Genomic DNA, 12,807 nt, shown 5'->3' on the forward strand with positions numbered 1-12,807 from the left:
AGTATTACCTGCTGCCAATGTCAAGGTAATACTACCTTTGCTAAATAATTCTTGTATTTTATGGAGTAGTCTGAGGAATAGCAGTATTAGTTATTCTTAAATAACTAATTTAATCTTAAATTAGTTATTCTTAAATAACTAATCTAGAAATTTATCCATCTCTTTCTATTTTCTAGTTCACTGGAATTAAATTTTGACAATTTTTTCTTAATTATTTCAGTGATATGAGTTATAGTATTCCCCTTTCATCTCAGATTCACTTGGGTCTTTTTTGGGGTGGTTAGTTTGGCTATGAGCTTATCAAGCTTATATTTTCAAAGAAACAACTTTTGCCACTTCCTAGAGTTTCTGATCTCCATTTCATTTGTTTCTGCTCTGATCTGTATTACCTCTTTGACTTGAAACTTTCCTTATTCTTGCTTTTTCTTTCATAATCCTCTGATGATTTTTTTTTTCTGGCATGGCTTACTCTGGCATGGCTTTGCTACCTTTGCTAGACAATGAACACTTTAAAGAAAGATTTCTTTTTCCTCTGTACATCTAGGCTCAACATAGTGCCTTCCTTAATGTTAGTGCCTAGTATTTAAAAAATAAACAAAATTAAGAGCATGACAAATTTTAGAGGTTATTCTGTCATTTAATTTCATAAATTGCTAAGGTAAATTGTTTTGATTTAAAATCCTTTTTAAAAAAATTCAGTGAATCAAACGATTATGATTATGTGCAGGAAAAACACATACGAAAGGATATCTTGGGTGGTAGCTCACAACTTTAATCCCAGTACTCCAGAGGAAAAGGCAGGTGGTTTTCTAAGTTCAAGGACAGCCTGGTTCACAAAGAGTTCCAGGACAGCCAGGGCTATACAGATAAGCCCTATCTCAAAAAGCAAAGTAAAATAACAGGAAAAAAAAATCTTATGAGTTTCAAAATACTATAAAAAGATGAAGATTATCACATAAGACTTATGCATAAAGGTTACAGCACATAGGTCTTAATGAAACTGACAATTGGCATGTACTCACAATAACTATACTTTGACAACTTAGGGAATTGACAAGAGAAATAATTAATATTATCATTTAACCAACTCAAAAACACATCAAGGAACAAAGCTAAAGCGTTAACTCTCTGGCCCATCAAAGAAAGTTAATGGCATTTCTCAGGTAAAAAGCCACCAAGATTTCATCAAGCCCTAAACAAGCATAAGCTTCCCCTGCAGACCACCTCTCAATGGCTAAGATTAGCCAGTTAGAAGGCGTCTATCTCTGATACCCTAGTTCTGTCTTCTCAAGTGGCTTCAGCCTAAGAGAAGAAAGGTAAAACCTAGAAACAAAAGAAAATTCCCCTTTTCTAGATCTTGCTACTAAAATGCCTAAGTTATCACACTACTCAATCTGAAATAATGTTAACTCATCAGAATTAGACAGTGAACTTTCAAACTCATCAGATATTCTTACCTTAATTCCTTTGATGAAGTTTTGAATTGAGAAATCGTGATACAAAAAGATGTTGGTCAGAACCTGTAATGCCTTTTTACTTAATTTAAAGGGCAACTGAGGTGTAAGAAGCAGCTGAAAGAAACAGGGATGGAAGTCAGAGTTCCTGGATGCCCCTCCTCATCAACATGAAGTAAATAACTAGACAAAGATTTATACAGTGACACAACAAATATGAACACAATTGGAGCTATCTTTTTCCCTACAGTCTAATGCCAACCAAATCATAAACTTTGTTTATTTAAGGCTGAAAACACCAAAAGGCAATTGGTATTACAATCCCTATTTGAGACAGGGTCTCATCAGTTATTCCTGACTGGCTATCCCTGACTGGCTATCTAACCAAAAAATAAAAATAAAAAGTAAAAATAAAAAAATCAGAGATCTGCCTGCCTTTCTCTCCCAAGAACCACCACTCCCATCCTCAAACTACACTCTGAACCAAAGTTATCTACCAAACTTCCATTAAATTCCTAATCTTCAAATAATTCATATCAAATACATAACCCTTTGTCTTCCACCAGAAGATACCAAAAAAACGTACCATTTTCTTACCAGATTAAATTTCTTTTTCTTCCTACTAATCCAAATTAGTAAAGAGTACCAAGCGATGTACTATTAAATAATACAAAATAAAAACTTTTCTTTTTGAAAATGTTGAGAAATTTTGTATTATTTAGCGTTCAATGGTCTACAGTGATGCTTTACATCTGAAAATCAAACTTTATACTAGTACTTTTTTTAACCACAAGCATAGCTGGCACAAGGACAACTGCATTTTAACTACAATGAATTTTAAAATAAAAAACGTTTTCCTAACATGTCCATAAATCAGACTGTTATCTGTTGTGTAGCAGTTCATAGGTGACCACACAGGTTGTTGGCGTTAAGCAGTACAGCCATCGCAGACATGTCTTAAGGAACTGAGAGTGGATCAGTCACTAGTCCCCGTGCTGCTGTTACACAGGAACATTACAGCAGTTGCAGGCTAAGCTCAGCAGCTGTTGTCACAAGCAACACAACAGTTGTCAATATCCACAAAAACCTCTGGGGCTGGAGAGGTGGGTCAGAAGTTAACAGCACTGGCTGCCTTTCCAGAGGCACATAGGGTCATTATCAGCGTCCACACGATGGTCACAACCATCTGTAACTCCAGTTCTAGAGATCCAACACCCTCTTCTTCTTCTTCTTCTTTTTTTTTTTTCCGAGACAAGGTTTCTCTGTGTAGTCCTGTGTGGGATTACAGGCGTGTGCCACCACTGCCTGGCCCAACACCCTCTTCTGACCTCCACAGTACTGCATGCATGTGGTGCACATACATATATGTGGACAAACACTCATACACATCAAATCAAAATAAACCTTAAAGCTTTAAATCATTCTATACAAGATAATAAGATCAAAACATAAGCGGGCGGTGGTGGCGCCCGCCTGTAATCCCAGCACGTGGGAGGCAGAGACAGGTGGATTTCTGAGTTCAAGGCCAGCCTGGTCTAGAGAGTGAGTTCCAGGGCAGCCAGGGCTATACAGAGAAACCCTGTCTCAAAAAAAAAAAAAAAGAAAAGAAAAGATCAAAACATACTATACTGGCACTACTCTGAAGTATATAAATTCTGTAAAATGCTATTGTTACTGTCAGTGCCTTATTACTTATTAGTATGCACTTATTATTTTCTAGGACCTCCCTTTACTCTGCAGACAATTAGAGCTCTATTAGAGCTGTATTTTGACCCCTCGTTCATTTTAAAAGCCTAATTTCTTCAACTAAGTAATAAAAACAAGAATGAATATATACAAATGATTATTGCTTTCATAAAGCTTATGTTTTATCTGAGAAGGCAACTATATGCAAATATATTTATATATATTTATGAGAAAATATAATTCCAACCATAATTGAGTAAGAGCATTAAACTATGCAAATAAGTTAGACTAAGTCAGAGATACAGAGAAATGTATTGGTATCATTTATTATACATAATATATGTCTGGTAGCTTTGGTTTCACGCTCTGTCATTGGTAAACATTTTTCTTTTTTACCTTATCAAGAACCACTGTCAGGTGTTCCTTGCAAGACAGAGACTGGAACAGTTCTATACACAACAGAGACGAGACTGAGTGAGGAAGCAGTCGGTGGATAATAACAGGAGATGTGGCGATCCCAAAAATGAGAATGAGAGGAAACTCATGCAGATGCTCACTAGTTTGTAAAGAAAAGTAGAAAAGAAGATTCTTCAGCAAATGTATTTAAATATATTACATTCATAATGCTTATTTTAAGATACTAAGTTTTCTAGGTCATTCATTTTCTTTTTAAAATAAATAATAGTGATAATAACAAAATAAACACGTCCCAGATTCTAATCCTAAAATCAAACCATTAACAGGTGCTTTTCTTTTATAAATAAGAACCGAGATCCAGGAAGACCAAATGCTCCCCGTGAGAAGATTAGACTACCGAAGTTCTACAGCAGTGCATCAACTAGCATTTGATATAACCTCACCAACTTTGAGCTGCATGGAGTCTTCCTATGGTTTTCCACCAAATCCCTGCTTTCCTTTTCACACATACTTATGTATAAAGATATATATGTAAGTCACCTTTTTAATGAACATCATTCAAAAGCATTATATTTCTTCCTTACATTATTATCCTAAACATACTGAACATTGCCGGGTGATGGTGGCGCATGCCTGTAATCCCAGCACTCTGGGAGGCAGAGGCAGGTGAATTTCTGAGTTCGAGGCCAGCCTGGTCTACAGAGTGAGTTCCAGGACAGCCAGGGCTACACAGAGAAACCCTGTCTCGAAAAAAGCCAAAAAAAAAAAAAAAAAAAAAAAAAAAAAAAAAAAACCATACTGAACATGATTTCACATCAACACAACCAAACAGAAACAGACGGCTTCTACTTCTGGAGTGGAATGGCATCATTTATGAAGGAGGGCTTCTCTGTGGCGTGGCTGACCATTTTACTGCTCGCTCCCATTTCTTATTGCTTTCCAGAATTGCCTGTATGAAGCTCTTCCCAGAGTCATCGACATAAAGTGCTGTACACTCTTATAGCTGTCCTAAGTTCTTTACTTTTGAGGGCCATAGTACTACAAAATCTAAGTTAAATAAATAACATAAACACCGTGTAGCACATTATCACAGGATGATAAGAAGTTCACAAAGTCTTAGGACAGTATCCTGAGGATACACTTCAATGACAGAGAATTCACTCAGGCATTCATGCAATCCTGGGTTCTATCTCCAGCACTGGGGTATGGATGGTGGTGGTGAATGTAACTCAAATCAATGAGGCAAAAATCCTCATACAACTCCATTTAAGATAAGAATGTTTAGTATGTTAGTTGATATACAGAATATGCAAAAGAAAATTAGGGCTAGAGAGATGGCTCAGCAGTTAAGAACACTGACTGTTCTTCCAAAGGTCCTGACTTCAGTGCCAGCAACCACATGGTGGCTTATAACCATCAGTACAGCTACAATGTACATAGATAGATAGATAGATAGATAGATAGATAGATAGATAGATAGATAGATAAAGTTAACTATACCCTAACAAATATACATTGGAAACAAATGTCACAGGGATGTAACATAGGCCTAGTTACTTCAATTTTAAGTCTCATAAGACTGCTTTAAAAAACTCTTACATTAAGATAATACTCACTGGAAATATTATATAAAAATAAGATAGCTTCATACAGAAAATATTTTTAGCCAGTAAACCTATATGGAACACAGAGCCTCTAAAGATAAAAATCATAAAGAAAAAAAAGCATGACAGAATATTCCAACTTAGAGGAATATCAATTTAATAGGCAGGTATGGAGACAATTCTTATAAATGACATTTTATACCTATTTACCTAAGCTATACATGTTAACTAAAAACAGAATGAATGTGTCTTAGATTTTCAACATTATATCAAAAACCAAGAAAATAATTTGCCAGGAGATCTTTGAAGATTCAGTTACAAAAATGATTTTGAATTTCATTAAGTTGGTCTTAAAATGAATACTATTTTTTTTTTAAGATAAAAGTAATGTCTTAACAAAAAGGAAATTTTGAGTAAGAGCAAAGTCACGTGTTATGAAGGCTTTAAGCAGGGATGGAGACAAGGAGGTGAGAGAAAGGAAAAGGTCAAGCAAAACCAAATGTATGAAATGCCTGATGGGTATCCACTCCTAAATATGATTAGAGGAGAGAAACCATTCTACAGAGCTGACCTCTAACCTCCATACATACAACATGGCATGCATACCAGCACATACACATCTAGGTACACACACACACACACAATAATAATAATAATAATAATAATAATAGTAGTAGTAGTAGTAATAATAGTAGTAGTAGTAATAATAGTAGTAGTAGTAGTAGTAATAATAATAATAAATGATAATGAAAAAGAAGACAATTTCATTAAAACTGTTACAGTCAAGCTACCTGCTGATAGTTATGAAGTCTTGGAGTACTTTGGTGCTGAAGCTCTCCATGCTCTTTAAGATAAGCACCACAGGAGGAGACTGCCAGTGGCTTGAAGCTGTCCTCTTTTTGCTCGTCATTTTTGGGCCTGTCTTCTTTTAAACCGGTGTGAAATGGAGGAATTAAAAGAAAGCCTGGTAAGTCAAACAATACTACAATGCCACTTGGTAATGTATTTCTTTGTATTTTACAGTAACTTATTTTTCCCAAATAAAAATAGTATCTCATTCTAAGATTTACTTAGCAAAATCTGTTTCTAGACATGGTTAACACTAAGAAAAAAGGTGCAGAAGGACCTGTAGCAAATATCAAATGGATTTTTTAACTGAGAAACATAGGGAAAAGATACTTTTCTATACAACTGACTCTTTTCTTCAGTTGATACACATTTATAACTTACTAAGTTGTATCATCAATGCAAAAACACACTGAATGTACTATTACAAATTTTAGATCTTGAAATGGACCTTAAATAGTTGGTCAAACCAAACTTAAAGATAATCAACTTAAATTACAAAGACTTTGACTCCTAAAACAATCTAAAAATTTGTATCAAATTATGGTATTATTATAAGCATCCTTACATAAAGCAAGATAAAACCATATGTATGATTTCAGCAAAAACACTGAACAGAAAATATCACCCAGTACTCATGCTGTCTGGTGACTATGGTTGTACCATAGAGTCCAGGGATCTCTGTATCATTCATTTGCAATAGAGATGATCATAGTAGAAGGAAATTTATTATTTTCTTGAATACACTTTACTTACAGAATATTGTTTTGTTCAATATAGCTTATTTATACAGTAATGTTTCCCCAAGATTTCTGAGCATGGAAATTTTAAAAATTATAGAATTAATCAACAGCAGGAATTGGTAGTATATGTCTACTGAACAAAAGCAAATATTGAAGACTACCAGAGGCAATATAAGTAAGTTATAGCCATTATTACCAAAATATAATCTGCAACAGAACCAACTGCAGATGTTTTCTTTTTGTCACTTCATGGAATTCTCCCACAAATACAATGTCCTCATAAGAACACAAGCACTTACCAGGAATTAGTCTACATATTAGAATACTTTCAAATTCTAGTAGCTTTAGGAAAAAAACGCTACCGTCAAACTGCTGTTATTACTTCACAAACACACGCTTATTAGAAAAGTGATATAAGTAAAGTAATTCTGAGCCAACTATCTAAATATTCAGTTTCCTTTTACCTGTGTAACTGTTGAATACCAACTAGAAAGAGAATCCATTGAATAATTTGTCTTCTTTGGGGTCTTATCACTTTTTACTTCCTTGGAATTTCCATCTACACAGCAGTCCATCAACTGTGAGGTAAACTTTTGTAAAAAATGTTTCACATCTGCAGAATATAAAAAGCAAAGAAACTTTAAAGCAAAAATAAAGCCATTGAAACCTTTGATTAGCAGATTGTAATACTTAGAGAGTATATTTTTCTATATTTCATCAATACAGTTAAAAATATACTAAGCATACTACCATTATACATTAGTGCTCTGTCCTTAATGTTCACTTTTGTTAGGGTTGGACACATTACATTGATAGAGAAGGTACTTGCCTAGCATGCACAAAGTCCTAAAGTTGACACCCAGTACTAAATAAACACAAATGTGGTCAAGTTTCCCAAAAATCCCTGAAGATACAAGGCTCTGAAGTTCCAGGTCATCTGCTATATGGTACACTCAATGCCTGCCTGGGTTACAGGAGACCCTTTCTAAATAAGTTGGAATAAATGAGTATATTTCACTAGTTCATACTAAGACCAAATCAAAATGTATGTATATTATCTACAGGTATTATCTAAGACTATATATATGCAGAAAATTATAAGTTATTTTAGAATATCATGTAGTTACATTATTTTGAATAACAAAAGAATGTCATGGTCCTTAAAAATAAAACTTATATGTATTATTTTACTAATTATAAATCTTCATTTACTATCATTTTGAAAAGACATCCTTGAGAACTTAATTGTAATTCATTACAACAAAAGTACAATAACTCTTATTATCAGACCAGCTGGCAACAAAGGTGAGTGTGACCATGTGCACAGCTTATAATACGATGACTTTACATGCACACACACATACGTCTGAGTCCGATACTGTGTGTGCTTCATGACTTAACCAACCATTTCATATGCTCAAGTCTGGCTCTGCATGTGGACTTTTCAAGTGGAAAGTAAATAGATTTAAGAGATGAATAAAAATGAGCGAGACATGCAGAGAGGGTGGGGAAGGTTACAGGTGAACATTTCTACCTTACCTGGACAGTCCTTAGCTTCCAGTGAGACTACATATGGTGTAACACTATTCTGAAGGGTCTCTGTTAGACTTCTGAATATCACATCATGATCCGTGACATTCACACCTATGAGATAATAAACAACATCGTGTCATCATCATTAATAAGTTAACAGTGAATATTTTAAAGAACACATAAAACACCAGGTAAGAACAATTTAAAAACAGGATTTGCAAGAGAAATCAAGAAAACTGCAGCACAACTGGCTCTCCTCTCAGTCTGTGATCTAAAGAAATATAAAATTTATTTACTGATTAGCCCACAGACATTCTCAAGCTGAGAATGACAAGGAAAGGTGATAATCGTGATATCAACAGGAAAGGAAAAAACCAAAATACTGTTATTGATGATATGATTCTATACATATAAAACCCTAAGGACCCTAACAGTAAATTCCAACAGCTGAAGAACACATTCAGCAATCAGGATACAAATTTAACACACACAAATCAGTACTCTTCCTATATATGAATAACAATCATACTGAGAAAAGACAGGTAAAACAACCCCCCATTCACAACTGCCTCAAAATAACTAAATAAATAACAATCTTAGTGTTAATTTAATCAAGGAAGTAAAAAACTTGAACAATGAAAATTTTAGGAAACCAAAGAAGATACCAAAAGACAGAAAGATGGCTCCTATATTTGATGGACCTTCAGTAATACTGTGAAAATGGCTACCCTACCAAAAGCAATCTATTGGTAATAAAACTTGATTCTTATCTTTCATTCTGTACAAAACTCAACTCCAAATGGTTCAAAGACCTAAACATAGACCTGACAGGAGAGGAAGTAAGGAATGCACTTATAACATGGAAAGGACCTTCTGAAAGAGACCCTATACCAATACTAAGACCAACACATGAGAAATTGGACCTCAAGACACTAAAATGTTGGGCTGGAGAGATGGCTCAGCAGTTAAGAGCACTGACTCCTCTTCTAGAGGTCCTGAGTTCAATTCCCAGCAACCTTGTGGTAGCTCACAACCATCTGTAATGGGATCTGATACCCTCTTCTGGTGTGTCTGAAGACAGCAACAGTATACTCACATACATGAAATAAATAAATAAATAAATAAATAAATAAATAAATCTTTTTAAAAAAAGTTTGTACACAGTAAGGACACTGTCATTCAAGTGCAGAGGCAGCCTACAGAATGGCAAAAAATCTTCGTCACCTATAAATCTAACAGAGGGTTAGTAACAAGGATATATAAGAACTAAGCATTAATACAATCAACCTAAACCAAAAATTGGGGAACAGAACTAAATATTGAGTTCTCAAAGTAAATATCAGTAGCCAAGAAGTACTTTTTTAAAATGTTCAATACCTTTAGCTATTGGAGAAATGCAAATTAAAATGATTTTGAAATTTAATTTTGCCTCAGTCACAGGATCACTAAGATCAGAAATGTAAATGGATGTGGGAAAGAGAAGTCGTCACGCCCTGCTGGTGGAAGAGCAGACTGGAGCACAGTGCACAGCAACACTGGAGGCTCCTCAGCAGGCTAGGAAGAGATTTACCACACGATCTGCTTTTATTTCTCCCAAAGTACTCTGTGTGGACCACACTACAGAGAAACCTGATCACCCATGTTCATTGTTGCTCCACTCACAAAAGCAACAAAAAGAACCTAGATGTCCATTAATGATGAATGAATAAAGGCAGTGTGGTTCATATACACAATGTAGTTTTATTCAGTACTTCAAAATTAAATATGAAATCCATAGGTACATGGATGAAGCTGGAAGTAATAATTCTGAGTGAGGTCTGAGTAACCAGACCCTGATGGACACCCAGACCCTGAGAGACACCCAGACCCCGATGGACACCCAGACCCCGATGGACACCCAGACCCCGATGGACACCCAGACCCTGATGGGCACCCAGACCCCGATGGACACCCAGACCCTGATGGACATCCAGGCCCTGAGAGACACCCAGACCCTGATGGACACCCAGACCCCGATGGACACCAGACCCTGATGGACATCCAGGCCCTGAGAGACACCCAGACCCTGATGGACACCCAGACCCTGATGGACACCCAGACCCCGATGGACACCAGACCCTGATGGACATCCAGGCCCTGAGAGACACCCAGACCCTGATGGACACCCGGACCCTGAGAGACACCCAGACCCTGACAGACAAGTGTTTCACGTTCTCTCCCATATGTGATGCAGCTTTACAGCTTTAGCTATGTGCATTTAAACTAGAGTAACCACAGACGGCAGAAAACTAGTAAGAGGCCAGGGAGAGAGACATGGGATGTGGATGGGAAAGGGGAATAACACGAAGCACTAAATGGTGTGGGGATGGGAAGGAAGGAGTATGGGGATAGGTAACATAAGGACCCTGGGGAAAGGCAAGGCTTCTACTACTGCAGAAACTTCCGACACTTATTTATATTCAGATATAAAAAGAGTTTCAGTGGAGTTACCCTACAGTGGGATAGGGGAGAGGGCAATGCCACCCTAAATCACTAGATGCTACAAATAGTCAAGTGCCAGGCATGAATTAACTGCTTTTTGAGTTGTTGGACAGTAGAGTCTTATACATTCCTACCCCAAAACATTACACGCTATTGTCAAGTACATTTTAAAATATGTCCTAAATATCAGTAATAGGATTAGGGTATTAAAAATAGAACTTAAATGGCATTAAAATGTTAAATAACAGAGCCCAGTGTTAACAAACTCTAAAGACATAAGCTGGGGGCCAAATGTGAGAGCATGCTTTAATCTCAGCACTCAGAAGCAGAAGTAGGCAGATCTCGATAAATCTGAGGCCAGTATGGTCTACATAGAAGGTTCTGAGCTAACCAAGGCTACAGTGAGACCTTGTCAAAAACAAAACAAAGCAAAACAAAACAAAACAAACAACAACAACAACAAAACCATACAAACAAAAAAGCAATAACACATTGGAAGCAAAATCAATGGAACGTATTTGGAACCCTAATAAATTCTATTTTATTTTCAGAATGAAAAAATACTTAAAACAGATGTAGTTCAATGGAAGGGTAGATGTGACTTTGCATAAAGCTCCTGGTTTCATTTCCAACACCAAGCATTATTTAAAAAACATTTCTGCCAGGCAGTGGTGGCGCAAGCCTGTAATTCCAGCACTCTGGGAGGCAGAGGCAGAGGCAGAGGCAGAGGCAGAGGCAGAGGCAGAGGCAGAGGCAGAGGCAGAGGCAGGCAGATTTCTGAGTTCGAGACTAGTCTGGTCTACAGAGTGAGTTCCAGGACAGCCAGGGCTACACAGAGAAACCCTGTCTGGAAAAAACAAATCAAAAAAAAAAAATTCTATTTAAAAAAAATGAAAAAAGTACTCTCCTTCCTGACCTTCATTAGCCTCCCCTGCAGCCTGTAGCAGCCACCTTGCAGATATGCCTCTCCTCCACAATCCCTAGGGACTCCACCAAACCCTGATGCACGCACCCTTCCTTCTAGCCCATCCCACCCATTGTTTTGAGTCAGTCTCCAAGGAAGGAGAGACAGAATGAAGACTTCTGGGGAGACGTGGAAGTGACTGCAGGCAGAGTTAGATGTGGAGTGAAGGGGAGAAGGATGACGGGAATGTTGGGAGGGACAGACAACAAACACTAAGCGCCTTTTGCTCGGTCATCTGGAAACCCACTACTGTAGAAGCTTCTTACAATATATACATATCTGAAAGACGTCTAAATGGAATCACCAGTGAGAAAGACCAGGGTCCCAACTACATGCCTCTTGCCCCCAGGTGAGATATTCAGTGCTAGAAATAGGTTAAATCCATTCAAGTCACTGCCCAAAGAGGCCCCACAGAGACTGTAACGGTTTCAAGAAAAATGGCCCCCAAAAACCTAAATGTTCCGATGTTTGATTCCTAGTTGGCAGATCTCTCTCTCTCTCCCTCTCTCTCCCTCTCTCTCCCTCCCTTTCCTTCTCTCTCTCCCCCTCCCTCCCTTCTTCCCTCTCTCCTTCTCTCTCTCCCTGCTGCCTCCTTGGATTGGAATTTAAGCTCTCAGGTAGTTTAGTTACTGTTTCAGCAAGATGCCTGCCTGCCTGCCTGCCTGCCTGCCACGATGATTACGGACTAATCCTCTGAAACTGTAAGGAAGCTGTCAGTTAAATGCTTTCTTTTATAAGTTGCTTTGGTCATGACACTTTTTCACCAAAACAAACAGTAACTAAGACAGAGACTCCCAAACAAGTCAGGCCACTGCCAAGGCTATTTACAAGTCTGTTGCTCTCTACAGACTGACAGTAAGGCTCTGTTGCTGAACAGAGCACTTACATACCTCATTAATCATGGAGAAGTCAAGCTGGTGTCTAACTAGAGGCTTCAACCTCCTGATTAGTGTTTATGGTACTTGAAGGTTCTCTGTATACTCCCAGAGAAAGGTCCAGCTACAAATCCTGCTGTCTATGTTGGTTGCCTTACCTGCAAGATATGCTGTTGCAATGGTGGCACAAACATGAGAGTAACC

At 37.3% G+C, this 12,807-nt stretch overlaps 1 protein-coding gene across 3 annotated transcripts in view; it reads right to left on the reverse strand.

Moving 5' to 3' along the window:
* Orc3 (origin recognition complex subunit 3) overlaps nucleotides 1-12,807 on the reverse strand; it is a 48,028-nt gene that overhangs the window by 20,126 nt on the left and 15,095 nt on the right. For 2 of the 3 annotated variants that reach the window (XM_052176220.1, XM_052176219.1), the window contains exons 5-9: nucleotides 8,290-8,394; nucleotides 7,215-7,363; nucleotides 5,953-6,086; nucleotides 3,537-3,696; nucleotides 1,458-1,571 (exon numbers count right to left, since the gene is read on the reverse strand). In XM_052176220.1, coding sequence (XP_052032180.1) covers nucleotides 1,458-1,571; nucleotides 3,537-3,696; nucleotides 5,953-6,086; nucleotides 7,215-7,363; nucleotides 8,290-8,394 — 662 coding nt within the window. The remainder of the gene's footprint in view (nucleotides 1-1,457; nucleotides 1,572-3,536; nucleotides 3,697-5,952; nucleotides 6,087-7,214; nucleotides 7,364-8,289; nucleotides 8,395-12,807) is intronic. The other variant, XM_052176221.1, reaches the window with a different exon arrangement.

This window comes from Apodemus sylvaticus, chromosome 3, assembly GCF_947179515.1.
Source record: "Apodemus sylvaticus chromosome 3, mApoSyl1.1, whole genome shotgun sequence".
NCBI classification, from domain to species: Eukaryota; Metazoa; Chordata; class Mammalia; order Rodentia; family Muridae; genus Apodemus; species Apodemus sylvaticus.